Here is a 21,299-nt window from a genome sequence, read left to right on the forward strand (position 1 = left end):
TTGGGGGGTGGCAGAGCTACAAAATAATCGAATGTATTTAACGGTCAACCATAAACCATGCAGTGTTTTGAGATGCTTCGCCCTTGTAATTTGATCTTCCTTACGTGTACTTTTCTAATCTACAATACTCACCAGTTTCGCTACTGTGGAGCGGAACGGTACACACCGCAAGGATACAGTTTTCTTCACCTGTCCGATTTTTGGGGGGTCCAGGCATGTTGAGCAGGACGAGCTTAGCCTCCTTGGATTTTTTGATGATGACCTCATTGAGTCGCAAAGCCGTGTGCATGCGCCTCACGTCAGTCTGGTTCCTTGTGCAGGAGACATAGGACAACTCTGGATGTAGTTATTTGGATCAAACACTTGGTCTCAGTGAGACACCGTCATACTCACAAGTTTTCCCATTCCCTGCAGCAGCGTGTCACGAGGGAGAAAATAATGTTTGACATACAAATAAGAAATTATACAAGAAGCAGTAAGCCCTTTCACACTGCCCTTCTCATATAAATGTTTCCACTGCTTTTTTTCTGCATGTGTAATGTAACGATGCCAAATCGACTGCATTGTACATCGTGTGGACTGTTCATTGGAGGAGAGTTGGTGGTGCAATGGTACGGCTGAGGAGAGCCGCGGCCACAAGGAGTGTCATCTATGTATAGCCGCATGCGCTTCGGAGGAAAGTCGGTGGTAACAGTGTTGCTTATTCCAGTCCTTCGTAGCCGAAGACGACGTTGCGTTCCCCCATCCTTCGATCCCCGCGCTGTTGACGCCGCTGATGCGCACGTTGGTGCGCCCTCAGACCCGCCAGAGTAGCGCAGCCGCGCCCGCAAAGGTCGCAGCGATAGTGGCCGTCCATAACCGGTCCGGCATGTCGCTTCTCCCTGCGCTGCTGGGCCGCCAGGTTGTATGAGGCGTCGTGATGCGCTGCGCCCTCCAGGGTGCGTCGTCGCCACTCCACCCGATCCGATGCCGCTTCCTCCATGTTGGTCGGATCGATGGCGAACTTCTTGAGAGTGACCTTTATGCTGTCTTTAAAACGCTTCAGCTGCCCGCCGCTGCTCCTCTCCCCAGTACTTAATTCACCGTACAGCACCTTCTTCGGGAGTCTGTCCGGTGGCATGCGAACAATGTGGCCGAGCCATCTCAATTGACGCTGGAGGAGGAGAGTCGTTAGCGGTGGGACTTGCAGTCTGCTTCTGACGACCGTGTGCGGAATTCTGTCCCACCAGTGAATGCCCAGGATCTTCATTAGGCAGTTCATGTAGAAGCGCTCCAGTTGCTTAATATGTTTAGCATAGGGCACCCATGCTTCTGAACCATAGAGTAGGATAGACACACACACAGCGTTAAAGACCTTAGTTTTTGTGGTAAGAGTTAAGTTCTTGTTGAGGAAGCATCGCTTGGACAGCCGTCCAAATGCTGCAGCTGACGACCCGATCCGCCTTTGGATCTCGGGTGTGAGGTCGAGCTTCATGTTGACAGATGAGCCAAGGTAGACGAAGTCGCCAGTGTTCTTCAGAGCATCTTCCCCAGAGTGGAAGATAAAGGGGTCAGCGTCGGTGGTCTGCTGCAAAATCTCTGTCTTTGTCTTTGTATACGTTTCCGTGAGGACGTCAAGGGACAGCTGCAGTCCTGGTGGCGTGTGACTCAGCATTGCAGCGTCATCGGCATACTGCAAGTCCAGCACAGACGTGTTACTGATCTTCGTTCTGGCTTTCAATCTTCTTAGGTTAAAAAGGCTGCCATCGAGACGGTAATTGATCGAGATACCGTCTCGTATTGGGTCGGTATTGTTGTAAACATGTTTCATCATGACAGCAAGGTAGATGTTGAGCAGGATGGGTGCAAGGACACATCCCTGTTTGACCCCCACAGCCACTGGGAAAGGGTCGGACTTTTCCCTTCCACACACCACCCGGCCTTGCATACCATGGTGAAGGGCCTTTAACACCGCAACAAATTTTGGGGGGCAACCAATGCGTCCCAGCACACCCCATAGGAGCTCCCTGCAGATTGTATCGAAAGCCTTAGCTAGATCTATGAAGGCGATGTAGAGGTTCCGATGTTGTTCTCTACATTTTTCTTGTAGCTGGCGCAAGACGAAGATCATGTCTGCAGTGCAGCGGTCTCTGCGAAAGCCGCACTGTGATTCGGGGAGCACGTCATCGACTATGGTGGAAAGAAGTCTGAAGAGCATAATGCGGGCAAGGACTTTCCCTGCCGTTGCCAGTAGAGAGATGCCCCTGCTATTTCCGCATGCTGCTTTGTCGCCTTTCCGCTTGTATATATAGATGATGTTAGAATCTTTCCAAGCTTGTGGCACGTCTTCCCCCTCCCAACATTCCCGCAGGAAACCGTGGATATCGTCCAGGAGGGCTTGCCCGCCAAACTTCAATAGCTCGGCAGGAATCCCGTCTGGACCAGATGCTTTGTTGGTCTTCAGGCCATGGAGAGCAGATTTTGTTTCTTCCAGCGTTGGTGGTGTGCTTAGTTCTTCTCTCTGCGGGAGGGGAGGGATATCGTCGAGAATCGTGGGATCAGATGGGTTGATCCTGTTTAAGAGTTCCCGAGAGTACTCAGCCCACCTTGCGAGTATAGAAGGGCGGTCAGTGAGTAGTTGATCATCGTTGGCTGATCGCACGGGGCTTACAGAACCCTTTATTGGGCCGCAGACAGCGTTCAGACCGTCATAGAATTGGTGAAGCTGATTTTGGTCGGCGTGCTGTTGTAGCTGATTTGCGTAGGAGGTCCACCAGGTGTTCTCCAGCGTTCTTAATTGCCGCTGGGCCTCTGCGCGTTGCGTGCGGAAATTATTCCATGCCTGCAGGGAACCCGAACGCAATGCATGGTCGTGTGCTTCGTTTTTCTTCTTTAAGAGATTCTTGATGGAAGTGTTGTTCTCGCAGAACCAGTCGCGATGTTTGCGACTAGTTACGCCAAGAACCTCTCGTGCTGTTGTGAGGATCCCTTTGCTGGTGTTCTCCCATCTTTCGGAGAGGCTCTGGTCTTCGTTTGATGCTGGGTCACTGCTGTCGTCTCGTTGTTGGAGCCATTGAGCAATAGCTCCCTAATACTTGTTTCTGTACCCTGGGTCGAAGATCTTGTTGATGTTTATTGTTGGTACAGCTGGAGTTCTTCTTGCCGGTGGACGGACGCGGATGCGTAGTGAGCTCACAACCAGCCGATGGTCAGTGGATGCTTCTGCTCCACGCATGACACGCGTGAGGGAGACAAATTTCCGGTCCACTTGACGGACGATGACATAGTCAAGCAGATGCCAGTGACGGGAACGAGGATGCATCCAGGTGGTCTTGTGCATGTCACGGAGCTGGAACATGGTGTTTGTTATTGCTAGCTCATGCTCCGTGCATAAAGTTAGTAGGCGTTCTCCGTTTGGGTTGCATGAACCGATACCGTGTTTGCCGATGACTCTGTTCCAGGTCATCCAGTCTCTGCCAACTCTGGCGTTGAAATCCCCGAGTAGGAGGATGGAGTCCCTCGAGTCTATGTTACTCAGCTGTTGGCTCAGCAGTAGATAAAAAGCGTCCTTGGAAGCCTCGTCGGATGTGAGGGTCGGGGCGTATACACTAAGGAGGGTGACAAAGCGTCCTTGGGCCAGTGGAATTCGCCATCTCATAAGGCGTTCGGAGACACCGATTGGAGACGTTGGGATTGATCTTAGTAGGCTCTGCTTCACAGCAAAGCCGACCCCATATAGTCTTCTGTTGTCATTGGGGAGACCCTTCCAGAAGAAGGTGTAGCCACCTCCAGGCTCCGACAGAGAGCCCTCCTCATGGAAGCGGGTCTCACTCAGAGCCGCGATGTCAATGTTATACCGGCGCAGTTCTTCTGCTACCAGTGCGGTTTTTCTGGAGGGTCGATCTTCGTTGTCCAGGAGCGTACGTACGTTCCAGGTTGCTACCTTGAGAGAGGTATGTGAACTTTTCCTGTTGTTGCGGCCGCTAAAAAGGGGACTCCCGACGGGTGCGGCTACCCGTCCCGGGTTTAGTCTTGGGGCAGACATTTCTCCAGGTCACATTTTCTAGACCCTTCCTCGGAGTGAGGGAGGCAGTGCGGACCCTGAAAAGGGCTGCCTCGTCACTCGGATGCTCACCGGAGAGCGCCGCTGCCCCATTTTTCCAGCAACTCAACGACGCCGACCCGAGCCGCCCGCGTGCAGGGGGTGTGCTGAAGGCTTCCAGTCTAGTCATAACCTGCCCCCGTCGCCCACCTTCCCCGTCGCCGCAGGACTTTGTCAATGTTGTGATGAAGCGGGGTGAAGGGGAGGGGTGCAAATGGTGTTCGATGATGTTTTACGTGGAGGGGGCCTGAACAATGCCCAGTCCACGACTTGACCTCACTACCCTTGAGTCAGCGGCAAGGAAGAGTCCAAGACGGCTGAGGGCTGTGTGGTTGCAGTGAGCTGCCGGGTCTGCAGTCTGTCGCAGTCCGCTTCAGGAGGCCAGCTCACCTGGCCCGTTGATTTTCTGTTAGGGTTTTCTCCCTTAGCCTTTCACATTTAGTGTACCCACAAGGCAGCGGGACCAGTTTGACCCATAGCTGGGGAAGGGATTGGTGAATAATCGGGACGTATCCACATCCGTGGGCCCAGCACTCAACACCTCTGGGGCTCCCTCCTGCTCCGAGTGTAAAGTGTAAGTAACAGTGTAAAGTGAAGGGAGAGAGATGACTAAATGGGGCTGGAGAGTTGAATCGATCTTTCTGTATGTGTGTAACTCGCCAATGGATGAGCGTTTGGTTGTTTGAAAATTATACTTGCTTCTTTACTCTGGGCGGCCCAGTGGTCCAGTGGTTAGCGCGTCGACCTCACAGTGCAATTCCAGCTCCTGTGTGGAGTTTGCATGCTCTACCCGGGCCTGCGTGGGTTTTCTCCGGGTACTCTGGTTTCCTCCCACATTCCCAAAATATGCATGGCAGGCTGACTGAACACTCAAAATTATCCCTAGGTTTGAGTGTGAGCGCGGATGTTTGTTTGTCTTAAGTGTGCCCTTCAATTGGCTGGCAACCGGTTCAGGGCGTCCCCCCGCCTACTGCTCGATGATGGCTGGGATAGGCTTTAGCACCCCCCGCGACCCTTGTGAGGATAAGTGGATCGGAAAATGGATGGATGTTTACTCTGAAACTTTGCTTGTCGCAATTGTCAGTGATGTTATGCAGGCTGTGATCATAACATCAGTGATCCTGGCGCTCTCAGACTGGTCAAAGGAGATTTCAATCTTGATCCTCTCTCATCTGTATCTGTAGCACTTTCAAACAATGTACAACAAGAGGCAATTAAACGTTGCACTTCCCATATGAGAAGTGCCAACGTGATGGGAGGCATGATGTATTTTGAGTGGAGATTTTGTTTGGTTATTTATGATGATATGTTTTGTGCCTAGATATATTTTTTTTGTTTGTTGTATTTATTTTGCTGCGTTTTATTCTGTGGTCTGCTGTTAGATTGGCACTGCAAATGAGATTCCTTGCTGAACTGGATAAATGAAGGTTGAATTAACCAAGTAATGTTTATTTACATTCAGTTGTTTCATTCAAACCTACGTATTCGTATGTCCGAGCTTGGTTTTGTCCTCGATTTAAACTAAAACTGAATAATAATGGTAATGTTGTGAGAGTCAAGTCACAATTTTTTCCAAGATAAAAAGTTGTCATGTTACAGGACTCGTGTATAAATCCAACATGTGTGGCTTGTTGATAGTTTACTTTGAATAATAAGCTTGTAGCCAACTCACGGTTTCATGCTGAAGGGGTCTTTGCCCGCCTCCAGATTCTTCCCCTTGTGAACTTCCTTATTGTCTGTCCAGGTTCTTCCAACCCCAGCAGGGGCAGTGGGGCTGGTAGGGCTGGTAGGTGTTGAGGCGTTCTTATTGTGGATGAGCTGCACCTGTTTTGAGTTGCAAACAGCCACAGACGGGGCATAATAACAGAGTGAAAGAAAGAAAGCAAACAGACAGACCCATCTGCAAAGGCGTCAAGTTAGGGTCGGCCAGGGGCGAGGTGGCCATAGGAAATTTCGGAAAAATATATTAATTTTCCCAAATGGTCGGACCTGGCCGTCAGGGCTGCTCGCAGCCGTCTGGAGCCAAACTGACTTTCACCAAGCAGCAGGGTCCACGCGGAACTGGTGATGGACCAATCACAGAGTATATGGAGAAAAAAGCATTCACACTCGGCATTCTCACTTAAGGACAGTCTTCAATGAACCATTGACTGCATGTTTTTGGATGTGGGACAAGCTGTAGTCCCTAGAGAAAACCTATGTAGGAATGTGGAGAAGACTCCACGTACCAGACAGCCAATCGCAGGCCAAAGACATGCATTTGAAGACTTAATCACCCATGTGTGTCTGTTTTGAGCACTGTGATTGACTGTCGACCAATCCGAAGTTTACTTTGCCTCTTGCTCAGTGTCAGCTTCGAAATGGAAAGGCTGGATAATTGGTGCAGTCGTGTGAGCTTGGGATGCCGTCCAAGATCAAGTGAAAAATCAGTTAAGATGGCCTGTACCTCCTCTTCTGGATGTTCGCCCACTCTGGCTCCTTCCTCAGTGCTGTGTTGTGAGCGTGAGGCAAAGGATTTTTTACGCCGAATGGACCCACGAGACGAATCTGTTATGCTCTGAATCTGTAGAGGAATAAAAGAACGCAATGGATGATTTTCCAGTTGGTAATTTGCCTTGCTGTTCAACCAATTCAATTCATGATCAGAGAGCATACTTTTCAAAAGCATTGGTTCGTCACAAAATAATGCTTTGTTCCTTGATTTAGTAGGTGAAATGCATGCTTACCTCTCGCTCCATCTCATTCTTGGTCAGATGCATCTGCTTGAGGATCTGTGAGCGCTGTTCCATTACAAGTGTCTTTTCATAGGTGTAGGCTGAGATGTCACTGTCGTGCTGGGCGATAGGTATCACAAAGATGAAAGAAAAGTTTTTGACGTGCCATTCGTCTCCCGTGTCTGATGGTCGTGTCTTCTTTTATGTGAATATTTATGTTATGCAGCAGATTAAGGCAGACAGTGAATAATATGAAGAACAAAGGCAGCTTGATTTGATGGACAAAAGCATTCACTTACTATGCTTCTTCCACACAGCTTTTTTTTTTCTTTACAAATCAAAATCAACTTCAAAAAACAAACCTCCCCCTTGTTATATGTAACTGAAAACATTTCCCACGGAAAAAACAAGCCCTTTTGAACAAGTACCCTTTAACAGGCAGTTTTACTTTCTTTTCATCAGTCTTTTGGCTTACTACATATGACACGTGAGCTGACATGCAACTACAGTATTGTGATTTTGGTTTATTGTGATATTGACTCCCCAAGCAAACAAGTTGGAGCGCATACCCTATACCAGGGGTGCCAAACTCACAAAACTTGAACATGTAATTGGTATTGAAAAATACATGCATGCATTTTAAGATTAAATGAGATTTACAAAGAAAGGAATTTTTAAACCATGATATAAAATCTAAATTTAATCCCTGCCTACACCTAAGGAGAGTACTATAGGAGAGTTCTATTAAATGTGTAAAGAATAAAGTATTCACATGTCCTTGATAGCGTCTGCTGTGTTGCGTCTGTCTCAGTGACAGACTGAGACTGCTGTGGTCTTCTTTTCTGATCAAAACAATGGTATTTTATACTATGATCAAAACAGTCGGCCCCGAAGCGGACACTCTATGAATTGCACCTTATTAAACATACTCATTCCGCGTCTTTTATATATTTTTTCACTCTTCAATGATTCTGCGGGCCTGATCAAACCTCCTTGAGGGCCAGTTCCATCCCGCGGCCGTATATTTGACACGTTGCCCTGTTCAGTATGGAATTTTATTGGCAGACTTATGAAATGACGAAGAATATTTACCTATCATATTGGAAATAAATGTGGCCAGTGAGTGCACGTGTCAATCTTACCATCTCCACAACTTCCACCTGAGCATCAATGCGCAGGTGGTAGAGGAAAGTTATGACATCCTTTTTCATCTGAATACTGTTGTCATCCAACTGAGCCACAGTGAAAATGCGCATCTTGCATTTCCTCCACACCTACAGGAAAGGAAGAGCATCAGATCAAGATGATGACGTACCTAACCCAAAGCATACTTTGCAGCATAGCATTTGTCACCTTATGCTGACGCAGCAGGAAGGGAAGAAGCATCAGCATGCCTCCATCATGGACTATCCACCACACATCTATGTGTCCTTCAGTGAAGCGCTCTCCATTGGACGGGTAGCTAGAGATGTTTTTGGGAACCAACAAGGCCAAACTGGCCGCCGTGGTCTCTCTGACCACCTCTACACGGGAACAGTAGGGAAATATTTGCAATCAAAAAGTGACTGGATAAATGGCTCCGTCTGTTCTCTAGTTCTACACTCAAAAGTGGGGCTCTCTCTTTTTTTTTAAAATGAGAAAAAGTAAAATACTTTCTGGAGTAGAATGTGCAGTAGAGTAGACAATGGTCATACCAAATTCGAAACATTAAAAGATAGTGATTAAGTCAGGAGTAACTTGCCAATAAAATCACGGAATTGTTGGTGGGACTCAGGCTGTTTCCAGCTATGTGGCCAACTGACCATCACTGTGTTGTGCTTCAAACCTCCAAGCCCTCCAACCTGGATCAAGTGTGATGTCCCATCTCTTAAATTGGAGGATATGACCACTTGGGGGAAGCCCTTCACCTTCTCTGTCTCCATCAGTTTCCGCAAAGACTTGAATGTGGCAAAGAATCAACGGCAGTTGTTAGACATGATCACAAACGGTGTGGTTACTTAGTGGCATGTGTGCTGTGTAACAGAGACCTGGTCTGCCCTTTGAGCCTCGGTGTAGTTGTCAAGGAATTTTCCTTGAACAGCGGTGCCAACGATAGTGAGACCCTTCCCTGCTTTCAGCTGATTTGTTAACGAGATCAGACGAGGCTGCTCGACATTTTGCTCGGCATCCATACTGACAAGAACCAGGATTTGAGGCCTGAGCAGCGAAATGAGTACACAGCTAAAGCACAGCCAGCTTGAGAAGAAATTGAGCATCATTTTCATTAAATGATCACAACTTAGCTTGACTGTGACTGACCTCCAGTTCTTGGTATGTGGTGGTCCCTCCTCCAACCTCATGAGAGCAAATCGAGCAGCGCTCAGGGAAATGCCACGTATCCCATCACCCCACTCTTTCTCAGCTCTGTCACACAGTTGTTTGTACGGTTTGTAAGTCGGTCTCATAAAGAATATGTCCAACCCAGACTGTAATTCAGTGTAGCTTGTACATTATCGAGACAAATGGGGTAACGTACGAGCTTCCTTCTTAACCATTGTGAATCAGTTGTAGTTGGAACAATTGGAGAAAGGTTGATATGTCACAGATGAGTCCCCATAAAATTAAAAGCGATGAAGAAGTGGCGAAATCAGCCATGATCCATCCATCCATCTTCTACCGCTTATCCGGGGCCGGGTCGCGGGGGCAACAGTTTTAGCAGGAAAGCCCAGACTTCCCTCTCCCTAGCTACTTCTTCCAGCTCTCCCCGGGGGATCCCGAGGCGTTCCCAGGCCAGCTGGGTGACATAGTCTCTCCAGCGTGTCCTGGGTCTTCCTCGGGGTCTCCTCCCGGTGGGACATGCCCGGAACACCTCACCAGGGAGGCGTTCAGGAGGCATCCGAATCAGATGCCCAAGCCACCTCATCTGGCTCCTCTCGATGTGGAGGAGAAGCGGCTCGACTCGGAGCTCCTCCCGGATGACCGAGCTTCTCACCTTATCTCTAAGGGAGAGCCCGGACACCCTGCGGAGAAAACTCATTTCGGCCGCTTGTATCCGGGATCTCGTTCTTTCAGTCACGACCCATAGCTCGTGACCATAGATGAGGGTTGGAACGTAGATCGACCGGTAAATTGAGAGCTTCGCCCTTTGGCTCAGCTCCTTCTTCACCACGACAGACCGATACAACGTCCGCATCACAGCAGACGCTGCACCGATCAGCCTGTCGATCTCTCGCTCCCTCCTGTCCTCACTCGTGAACAAGACCCCAAGATACTTAAACTCCTCCTCTTGGGGCAAGATCTCCCCCCCGACCCGGAGGGGGCACTCCACCCTTTTCCGACTGAGGACCATGGTTTCAGATTTGGAGGTGCTGATTTTCATCCCAACCGCTTCACACTCGGCTGCGAAACGCTCCAGTGAGAGTTGGAGAGCCCTGTTTGAAGGAGCCAACAGCACCACATCATCTGCAAAAAGCAGGGATGCAATACTGAGGCCACCAAAACGGACCCCCTCAACGCTTCGGCTGCGCCTAGAGATTCTGTCCATGAAGGTTATGAACAGAATCGGTGACAAAGGGCAGCCTTTGCGGAGTCCTACCCTCACTGGAAACAATTCCGACTTACTGCCGGCAATGCGAACCAAACTCTGACATCGGTGGTATAGTGACCGAACAGCCCGTATCAGGGGGTTCGGTACTCCATACCCACGAAGCACCCCCCACAGAACTCCCCGAGGGACACGGTCAAACGCCTTCTCCAAGTCCACAAAACGCATGTAGACTGGTTGGGCGAATTCCCACATACCCTCGAGAACCCTGCTAAGGGTGTAGAGCTGGTCCACTGTTCCACGGCTGGGACGAAAACCACACTGCTCCTCCTCAATCTGAGGCTCGACTTCCTGACGGACCGTCCTCTCCAGCACCCCTGAATAGACCTTACCAGGGAGGCTGAGGAGTGTGATCCCTCTGTAGTTGGAACACACCCTCCGGTCCCCCTTTTTAAAAAGAGGGACTACCACCCCGGTCTGCCAATCCAGGGGCACTCTCCCCGTTGACCACGCGATGTTGCAGAGGCGTGTCAACCAGGACAGCCCCACAACATCCAGAGCCTTGAGGAACTCTGGGTGGATCTCATCCACCCCTGGGGCCTTGCCACCGAGGAGCTTTTTAACCACATCGGTGACTTCAACCACAGAGATAGGAGAGCCCACCTCAGAGTCCCCAGGCTCTGCTTCCTCCAAGGAAGGCATGTTGGTGGAGTTGAGGAGGTCTTCGAAGTACTCTGCCCACCGGTTCACAACGTCCCGAGTCAAAGTCAGCAGCGTCCCATCCCCACTGTACACAGTGTTAGTGGTGCACTGCTTCCCCCTCCTGAGACGTCGGATGGTGGACCAGAATTTCCTCGAAGCCGTCTGGAAGTCGGCTTCCATGGCCTCACCGAACTCTTCCCATGCTCTGGTTTTTGCCTCGGCGACCACCAAAGCTGCGTTCCGCTTGGCCAGTCGGTACCCGTCAGCTGCCTCTGGGGTCCCACAGGCCATAAAGGCTCGATAAGACTCCTTCTTCAGCTTGACGGCATCCCTTACTGCTGGTGTCCACCAGCGAGTACGAGGGTTGCCGCCACGACAGGCACCAACCACCTTACGGCCACAACTCAGATTGGCCGCCTCAACAATAGAGGCACGGAACATGGTGCACTCGGACTCAATGTCCCCCGTCTCCCCCGGAACATGGGAAAAGCTCTGTCGGAGGTGGGAGTTGAAACTCCTTCTGACAGGGGATTCCGCCAGACGCTCCCAACAAACCCTCACAATACGTTTGGGTCTGCCAGGACGGACCGGCATCTTCCCCCACCATCGGAGCCTACTCACCACCAGGTGGTGATCAGTTGACAGCTCCGCCCCTCTCTTCACCCGAGTGTCCAGAACATGCGGCCGCAAATCCGATGACACGACCACAAGGTCGATCATCGAACTACGGCCTAGGGTGTCCTGGTGCCAAGTGCAAATGTGGACACCCTTATGTTTGAACAAGGTGTTCGTTATGGACAGTCAGTGACGAGCACAGAAGTCCAATAACAAAACACCACTCGAGTTCTGATCGGGGGGGGCCGTTCCTCCCAATCACGCCCCTCCAGGTCTCACTGTCATTGCCCACGTGAGCATTGAAGTCCCCCAGTAGAACAAGGGAGTCCCAAGCAGGAGTACTCTCCAGCACACCCTCCAAGGACTCCAAAAAGGGTGGGTATGCTGAGCTGCTGTTTGGTGCATATGCACAAACAACAGTCAGGACCCGTCCCCCCACCCGCAGGCGGAGGGATGCAACCCTCTCGTCCACCGGTGTGAACCCCAATGTACAGGCACTGAGCCGGGGGGCAATAAGTATGCCCACACCTGCTCTGCGCCTCTCACCGTGAGCAACTCCAGAGTGAAAGAGAGTCCAACCCCTCTCGAGAGGACTCGTACCAGAACCTAGGCTGTGTGTGGAGGCAAGTCCGACTATATCCAGTCGGAACTTCTCTGCCTCACACACCAGTTCGGGCTCCTTCCCTGCCAGAGAGGTGACATTCCATGTCCCAAGAGCTAGCTTCTGCAGCCGAGGATCGGACCGCCACGGCCCCCGCCTTTGGCTGCCGCCCAGCTCGCATTGCACCCGACCCCTTTGACCCCTCCCACGGGTGGTGAGACCATGAGAAGGGGGACCCACGTTGCCTCTTCGGGCTGAGCCCGGCCGGGCCCCATGGGTGTAGGCCCGGCCACCAGGCGCTCGCCAACGAGCCCCACCTCCAGGCCTGGCTCCAGAGGTGGGCCCCGGTGACCCGCGTCCGGGCAAGGGAAACTGAGTACCATCGATTTTATTTTTCATAAGGGGCTTTGTGAGCCGTGCTTTGTCTGGTCCCTCACCTAGGACCTGTTTGCCATGGGTGACCCTGCCAGGGGCATAAAGCCCCAGACAACTTAGCTCCTAGAATCATTGGGACACACAAACCCCTCCACCACGGTAAGGTGACGGCTCACGGAGAGGCCATGATGTACAGATTAAAAGCAGCACTACGCAAGAAAGTAAGAAAAAAATGAGTTAGACGGATGTCCAAAGTTACTATAAAAGGCAGAATAAGGAACAGATGCGACACGGGGTTGGTGAAGGAAAAAAAAAACTTTCATAGAAAGTACAAGTAGCTAGACTGGGTTGGTTTGGACATCTAATGAGGAGAACTGAAGGACCGCAGGTAGGAAGAGAAGTGATGCAAAAGGATGTACAGACGACATATATATGAGGACAACCAAGAACCAGATGGAAAGACTGTATTTAGATGGATATCTTAAATGGATGAAAGGGATGTCTGTATTTGGAGAAGGCTCCTCTATAACATTGATCCCAAATAGGGACATTCTGGGAAGAAGAGGAATGATGAACGAACTGTTGTGCTGCATACACCTGAAATAAATTGTGCTGATCTTTTTCCCATTTCCCACCTTGGTCAAATGAAATGTAAAATGGCTTTTGGGGAGTGTGCAGTACACAATCATAGAGCAGTTTTATTGAATGTGAATGCGTTTATACATATATTGGATGTAGTGTATGTGTCTCAGTACAACTTTATTTATTTTTTTAAGTCTCTATCCTATGAGGACATACTTACCCACAGAATTCAATGTATTTGTAGATGCAGCTGGCAATTCCCATGGCAACAATGGCATAATACCAGGAGCAGATGAACATAAGTGACAGACACAAGCTCATACCCAGGAATGATAGAGCCCTGCGGGGGACAATAAATTGCATTTTTCATCAAATTGGTGTTTTCCACCAGCCTGACGATGTTATCATTGTTGGTATTTTGCTCGCGGTTTCGCAGCTAAACTTTTTAGGCTTCCAATAATCTCTGACCCTCTTCTTAAATTCTTTCTATGATTAAGGTCCTGCAACTGATCCAGCAAATATACTTTCTATAATATTTGTTAATGCACATGGATGCTGTTCTGCAGCATGGCGGATTGACTGACGCCCCGTCTGGATGCGAGTTTCTGGTTGACGTGGGCATTCACGTGTTCAAGGCAGAACTTCGTCAAAAGCCCGGCCAAGCAAGGCATCTACCAGCATAGTCATACTTCTGGTCCCCTCCAGCTTCCGACACCTGTCTGGCGAGAAGCTCGGATGTGCCAAACAGGCCTTCTCAGAGATGGAGCAGATGGGCCTGTGCCAGAAGTTGTCCAGCGCCTGGGCATCTCCTTTACACATGGTGAGGAATCCTCATGGATCCCGGAGACTATTCGTGTCTGAACCTCCAAACAGTGCCTCACCATTACCTGCTGCCCAACATGGCTGAGTTCACATCTCAGTTGAACAGTGCCAGAATTTGGTGGTCCTGTTCAAAGGGTACTTCCATGTTCCCGTACATCCAGACGAAATAGCCAAGACCTCCATCATCAGCTTGTGAAGCTGAAACGGAATCTGAGACAAACTTCGATCGCTCCGGCGTGGTGTGCCCTGGACCCCGTCGCCTCGTGCGTGCTAACGGTCGTTGGCTCTCCCATCGCGCCACGGCATTTTTACCCTGCGCGCCTTTCTCGGGGAGGAATCCAGCGAAACCTTTTGAGGGAATTCCCCCGGGCTCGGCGATCGACAGAGGCAATCCCTCCCGTTGTTACTTCCACAAGGATCGCGTTGTTAAACGCCCGGTCGCTGACGAACAAGACCCATATTCTGAGGGAGTATTTCCTTGCCAATGACTTGGATTTTCTGTGTCTTACGGAGACTTGGGCAGGTACTGGTGAGTACAACGCTTTGATTGAATTGTTACAACCTGACTGTGGTTTCCTCGATACCCCGAGGACATCGGGACATGGTGGAGGTACGGTAAGCATCTTTAGGAACAATTTCAAATGTAAACGGTGCACATTCACCACATCGGCCAACAGCTTTGAAGCAACCTTCTTTGAAGTTGGTCGTGTTTTCCCGGTGCTTTGTGCTGTCATTTACCGTCCTCCTAAATACAACAAAGACTTTTAAAGCGATTTTTCAACCTTTCTTGCGGAAATCAGGCTGAGATATGATCATATCCTCCTAATGGGGGATTTTAATATCCATGTGTGCTGTCCGGAAAAACCGCTAGCAAAAGACTTCTTGACTCTTTTAATTTTGTGCAGTATGTGACCAGCCCGACACATAAACAAGGACATATTTTAGGCCTTGTCCTTGCTCATGGTCTACCGGTGTCAAATCTGGAAGTCCTTGATAATGGGATTTCTGATCACATGGCAGTTTTATTTGACGTAGTTTTATCGCATGCTGCTGTGAAATCTGGCGCCCCTAGTTGTAAACGCCGATTTTTTAACCCTCGCACTGCTAGTGGTTTCTCTGATGCCTTTAATAACCTTTGCGTACCCTCGTCTAACACAGAGGAACTCGCCTCTTGGTTCGACTCGTCATGCCGTGCCATCCCGGATTTGGTGGCTCCTTCAAAAATTGTGCTCCCAAAGCCTGAACCCGAGCCATGGTTTAACGACATTACCCGCGCAGCTAGGCAGGAGTGTCGCAAAGCTGAACGCAAGTGAAAAAAAGACAAATTGCATGTCTCTTATCAAATTTGGAAAGACTGCTGGCGTAACTACCAGCTCACAGTAAAAGAAGCCAAAAGAGAATATCTGTCGGGCCTTATTCTAGCTAACCGTCACAACCCACGCGCACTATTTAAAACGATAGATTCTGTACTCAAACCCCCTCTGCCTACTTGCTCGGATTCTTCACCCGAGATGTGCAACAGATTCCTTCAGTTTTTCATTGATAAGTTCTCTACAGCTAGGACTCCGGTCTCAAATACCGCATCTGACCCCTCTGTTCATGTTCCATGTTCAGCTGTACTAAATTCTTTTGATACTGTGTCCTTGGCGCTTTTGGAGGATGTAGTTCGCCAGACGAAGCCATCTGGCTCCCCTTGTGACTCTCTTCCCCCACGTTTCTTTCACGAGGTTCTCCCGAGTGTTGGTGCATCGGTCTTGGATATCATCAACAGCAGCCTTTCTTCTGGTGTAGTTCCCCAACAGTTTAAACATGCTGTGGTCCAACCCTTGATCAAGAAACCTGGTCTTGATCCAGATGTGCTGTCAAGTTACAGGCCCATTTCCAAACTGCCTTTCATTTCCAAAATTCTGGAAAAAGTGGTGCACATGTAGTTGAAACTTTTCTTGGATGAACATAACATCTTGGAGGTCTTCCAGTCAGGTTTCAAGACGATGCATAGCACGGAGTCAGCCCTGTTACGCGTTTCTAATGACATCCTCCTGGCAAATGACTCTGGAGACCACGTGTGTCTGTTTTTTTTGGACTTAACTGCAGCATTTGATACAGTGGATCACAGTATTCTGCTGACTCGTTTGCAGCACTTGGTGGGCATTGGCGGCAGTGCTCTTGAGTGGTTTAGGTCGTATCTAGCTGACAGGACCTTTTGTGTCAGCCTTGGCTGCTCTGAGTCACGCACTGCTCCCCTGTCATGTGGTGTTCCACAGGGCTCAATTCTGGGGCCTCTGCTGTTCTCGCTGTATCTGCTCCCATTGGGTTCCATCTTAAGGAAACATGGTATTCCCTTCCACTGCTATGCAGATGACTGCCAGATCTATGTCCCACTGAACAAGAAAGACGCCTTCTCATTAAGGCCACTTCTATCCTGTCTGGAAGAAATCAAAACCTGGATGGCACAAAATTTCTTGAAATTCAACGGAAAGAAGACAGAGGTGATATTGTTTGGTCCCAGTGGCCCTTGTACATTCCATCCTGAAGACTTGGGCCCCCTGTCTCCTTATCTGAAATCAACGGTCTCAAACTTGGGCCTTAAACTGGACAGTGATTTCAAACTCGATCGGCAAATTGGTGCCGTTGTTAAATCAAGCTTCTTTCACCTTAGACAGCTGGCCAAAATAAAACCTCTCCTTTCACATGAACACTTTGAGACAGTAATTCATGCCTTTGTCACATCCCGGCTGGATTACTGCAATGCCCTGTACTTTGGAGTCAGCAGTCCGCCATTAAGCGCCTTCAGCTGGTCCAGAATGCCGCTGCTCACCTCTTGACTGGTACTCGTAAGAGGGAGCATATAACTCCTACTCTGGCATCCCTTCACTGGCTCCCCATTCATTTTAGAGTTATTTTCAAGATCCTTCTCTTTGTTTTCAAATCTCTGAATAATTTCACGCAACCTTACCTCTCTGAGCTCATCCGCCCCTACACACCTGCCCGGCGCCTCAGGTCTGTGGACCAGTCTTTGTTAGAAGTACCATGAACTAAACTGAGGCTCAGAGGGGATCGAGCCTTTTCTGTTGCTGGTCCCTCTCTCTGGAATGACCTCCCACTGAACATTCGGTAAGCCTCCTCGCTGCCCATCTTTGAAGCCCTCCTCAAAACTCACTTGTATTTTTTGGCGTTCGACTCAGCATGACTTAGATTTGTTCTTGATTTTACTGCGTGGCGCTTTCTACCGCCTTTGTTACCGATTCGTCTTACTGTTTATTGTGCATGTTAAATCGCTCCATGTACAGCACTTTGTATGCAGCGATGGCTGTTTGAAAGTGCTCTATAAATACTATTGACTTGACTTGACTTGACCTACCAATGGATGATAGAATAGATATTCGACGACCTTCCCTTCTGCGGTGTCTACATTGACGACATCCTGGTCTACTCCAGAAGTGAAGAGGAACACCAAGGCCACGTGCACGGCATTCTGCAGCTGCTTGAGGACAACGGCCTGATTGTGCGCCGAGACAAGTGCATCCTCCGCATGTCAAAGATTGATTTCCTGGGATACGAGATCTCGGCATCCGGTGTACACCCCCTCCCAAGAAAAGTTGCTGATATTAGTGAGTTCCCAACACTGGCCACCATGAAGTGCCTATAGGAATTCATTGTTATGGTGAATTACTACCACCATTTCCTTTCCAGCATAGCGATCACAATGTCACCGCACCGCTATATGTGGTCCTGACTGGCAAACCAGAGATATAGCAGTGTGACAATGCTGAGCAACGTGCTTTCAACGCCACAAAGCGGGCATTAGCCAAGGCCATCCCATTGTCATTTCCACGCCCCTCTAATGCTTTTGACGGGCACCAGCAACGATGCAGTAGGTGGTGCAAATGCACAATATCATCACTAGGCCTCTTGGATTCCATCCATCCATCTATCCATCATCTACCGCTTATCCGGGGCCGGGTCACGGGGGCAACAGCTCGAGCAGGGAAGCCCAGACTTCCCTCTCCCTAGCTACTTCTTCCAGCTCTCCCGAGACGTTCCCAGGCCAGCTGGGTGACATAGTCTCTCCAGCGTGTCCTGGGTCTTCCTCGGGGTCTCCTCCCGGTGGGACATGCCCGGAACACCTCACCAGGTGCGCTCAGGAGGCATCCGAATAAGATACCCAAGCCACCTCATCTGGCTCCTCTCGATGTGGAGGAGAAGCGGCTCGACTCTGAGCCCCTCCCGGATGACCGAGCTTCTCACCTTATCTCTAAGGGAGAGCCCGGACACCCTGCGGAGAAAACTCATTTCGGCCGCTTGTATCCGGGATCTCGTTCTTTCGGTCACAACCCATAGCTCGTGACCATAGATGAGGGTTGGGACGTAGATCGACCGGTAAATTGAGAGCTTCGCCCTTTGGCTCAGCTCCTTCTTCACCACGACAGACCGATACAACGTCCGCATCACAGCAGACCCTGCACCGACCCACCTGTCGATCTCCCGCTCCCTCCTGCCCCCACTCGTGAACAAGACCCCAAGATACTTGAACTCCTCCACTTGGGGCAAGATCTCCTCCCCGACCCGGAGGGGCACTCCACCCTTTTCCGACTGAGGACCCTGGTTTCAGATTTGGAGGTGCTGATTTTCATCCCAACCGCTTCACACTCGGCTGCGAAACGCTCCAGTGAGAGTTGGAGAGCCCCGTTTGAAGGAGACTACAGCACCACATCATCTGCAAATAGCAGGGATGCAATACTGAGGCCCCCAAAACGGACCCCCTCAACGCTTCGGCTGCACCGAGAAATTCTGTCCATAAAGCTTATGAACAGAATCGGCGACAAAGGGCAGCCTTGGCAGAGTCCTACCCCCACTGGAAACGATTCCGACTTACTGCCGGCAATGCGAACCAAACTCTGACATCGGTGGTATAGTGACCGAACAGCCCGTATCAGGGGGTTCGGTACCCCATACCCACGAAGCACCCCCCACAGAACTCCCCGAGAGACACAGTCAAATGCCTTCTCCAAGTCCACAAAACACATGTAGACTGGTTGGGCGAATTCCCACATACCCTCGAGGACCCTGCTAAGGGTGTAGAGCTGGTCCACTGTTCCACGGCCGGGACGAAAACCACACTGCTCCTCCTCAATCTGAGGCTCGACTTCCTGACGGACCCTCCTCTCAGCACCCCTGAATAGACCTTACCAGGGAGGCTGAGGAGTGTGATCCCTCTGTAGTTGGAACACACCCTCCGGTCCCCCTTTTTAAAAAGAGGGACTACCACCCCGGTCTGCCAATCCAGGGGCACTCTCCCTGTTGACCACGCGATGTTGCAGAGGCGTGTCAACCAGGACAGCCCCACAACATCCAGAGCCTTGAAGAACTCTGGGCGGATCTCATCCACCCCTGGGGCCTAGCCACCGAGGAGCTTTTTAACCACATCGGTGACTTCAGCCACAGAGATAGGAGAGCCCACCTCAGAGTGCCCAGGCTCTGCTTCCTCCAAGGAAGACGTGTTGGTGGAGTTGAGGAGGTCTTCGAAGTACTCTGCCCACAAGTTCACAACGTCCAGAGTCAAAGTCAGCAGCGCCCCATCCCCACTGTACACAGTGTTAGTGGTGCACTGTTCCCCCCTTCTGAGACGTCGGATGGTGGACCAGAATTTCCTCGAAGCCGTCCGGAAGTCGGCTTCCATGGCCTCACCGAACTCTTCCCACGTTCTGGTTTTTGCCTCGGCGACCACCGAAGGTGCGTTCCGCTTGGCCAGTCGATACCCGTCAGCTGCCTCTGGGGTCCCACAGGCCATAAAGGCTCGATAGGACTCCTTCTTCAGCTTGACGGCATCCCTTACTGCTGGTGTCCACCAGCAAGTACGGGGGTTGCCGCCACGACAGGCACCAACCACCTTACGGTCACAACTCAGATTGGCGTCCTCAACAATAGAGGCACAGAACATGGTCCACTCAGGCTCAATGTCCCCCGCCTCCCCCGGAACATGGGAAAAGCTCTGTCGGAGGTGGGATTTGAAACTTCTTCTGACAGGAGATTCCGCCAGACGCTCCCAACAAACCCTCACAATACGTTTGGGTCTGCCAGGACGGACTGGCATCTTCCCCCACCATCGGAGCCTACTCCCCACCAGGTGGTGATCAGTTGACAGCTCCGCCCCTCTCTTCACCCGAGTGTCCAGAACATGCGGCCGCAAATCCGATGATACAACTACAAAGTCGATCATCGAACTGCGGCCTACGGTGTCCTGGTGCCAAGTGCACATATGGACACCCTTATGTTTGAACAAGGTGTTCGTTATGGACAATCCGTGACGAGCACAGAAGTCCAATAACAAAACACCACTCGGGTTCTGATCGGAGGGGCTGTTCCTCCAAATCACGCCCCTCCAGGTCTCACTGTCATTGCCCACGTGAGCATTGAAGTCCCCCAGCAGAACAAGGAGTCCCCAGCAGGAGTACTCTCCAGCACACCCTCCAAGGACTCCAAAAAGGGTGGGTATGCTGAGCTTTTGTTTGGTGCATATGCACAAACAACAGTCAGGACCCGTCCACCCACCTGAAGGCGGAGGGAGGCAACCCTCTCGTCTACCGGTGTGAACCCCAATGTACAGGCACTGAGCCGGGGGGCAATAAGTATGCCCACACCTGCTCTGCGCCTTTCACCATGAGCAACTCCAGAGTGGAAGAGAGTCCAACCCCTCTCGAGAGAACTGGTACCAGAACCCAGGCTGTGTGTGGAGGCAAGTCCGACTATATCCAGTCGGAAGTTCTCTGCCTCACACACCAGCTCGGGCTCCTTTCCTGCCAGAGAGGTGACATTCCATGTCCCAAGAGCTAGCTTCTGCAGCCGAGGATCGGACCGCCAGGGTCCCCGCCTTTGGCTGCCGCCCAGCTCACATTGCACCCGACCCCTTTGGCCCCTCTCATGGGTGGTGAGCCCATGGGAAGGGGGACCCACGTTGCCTCTTCGGGCTGTGCCCGGCCGGGCCCCATGGGTGTAGGCCCGGCCACCAGGCACTTGCCAACGAGCCCCACCTCCAGGCCTGGCTCCAGAGGGAGGCCCCAGTGACCCGCGTCCGGGCAATTCAATAGTCTTGTCATTTTGCTAGTGCTAAACTAGTTACTTCTCAGCGTTTAAATGACAATTAGAAGTGCTCTGTATTAATGTTAAACATATAGCTCACCAGTGGTAGAACTTAAAACGTGGCCTCCAGTTTGGAGTCCTCAGTAAGGTTTGGAGCGCACAGGCAAGGTTAACAAACATGTAGCACATCAAGAAGAACCTGAA

The 21,299-nt window shown here is 50.7% G+C and overlaps 1 protein-coding gene across 3 annotated transcripts in view; it reads right to left on the reverse strand.

Moving 5' to 3' along the window:
- The window catches only part of slc12a5b (solute carrier family 12 member 5b), a 40,812-nt gene that overhangs the window by 1,125 nt on the left and 18,388 nt on the right, over positions 1-21,299 (reverse strand). For 2 of the 3 annotated variants that reach the window (XM_052057517.1, XM_052057519.1), the window contains exons 14-25: positions 21,196-21,294; positions 13,414-13,533; positions 9,094-9,198; positions 8,823-8,991; positions 8,537-8,732; positions 8,149-8,318; positions 7,938-8,069; positions 6,808-6,915; positions 6,528-6,644; positions 5,754-5,905; positions 394-408; positions 178-311 (exon numbers count right to left, since the gene is read on the reverse strand). In XM_052057517.1, the coding sequence (XP_051913477.1) occupies positions 178-311; positions 394-408; positions 5,754-5,905; positions 6,528-6,644; positions 6,808-6,915; positions 7,938-8,069; positions 8,149-8,318; positions 8,537-8,732; positions 8,823-8,991; positions 9,094-9,198; positions 13,414-13,533; positions 21,196-21,294 (1,517 nt within the window). The remainder of the gene's footprint in view (positions 1-177; positions 312-393; positions 409-5,753; positions 5,906-6,527; positions 6,645-6,807; positions 6,916-7,937; positions 8,070-8,148; positions 8,319-8,536; positions 8,733-8,822; positions 8,992-9,093; positions 9,199-13,413; positions 13,534-21,195; positions 21,295-21,299) is intronic. The other variant, XM_052057518.1, reaches the window with a different exon arrangement.

This window comes from Hippocampus zosterae, chromosome 2 (genome assembly GCF_025434085.1).
Source record: "Hippocampus zosterae strain Florida chromosome 2, ASM2543408v3, whole genome shotgun sequence".
NCBI lineage: Eukaryota > Metazoa > Chordata > Actinopteri > Syngnathiformes > Syngnathidae > Hippocampus > Hippocampus zosterae.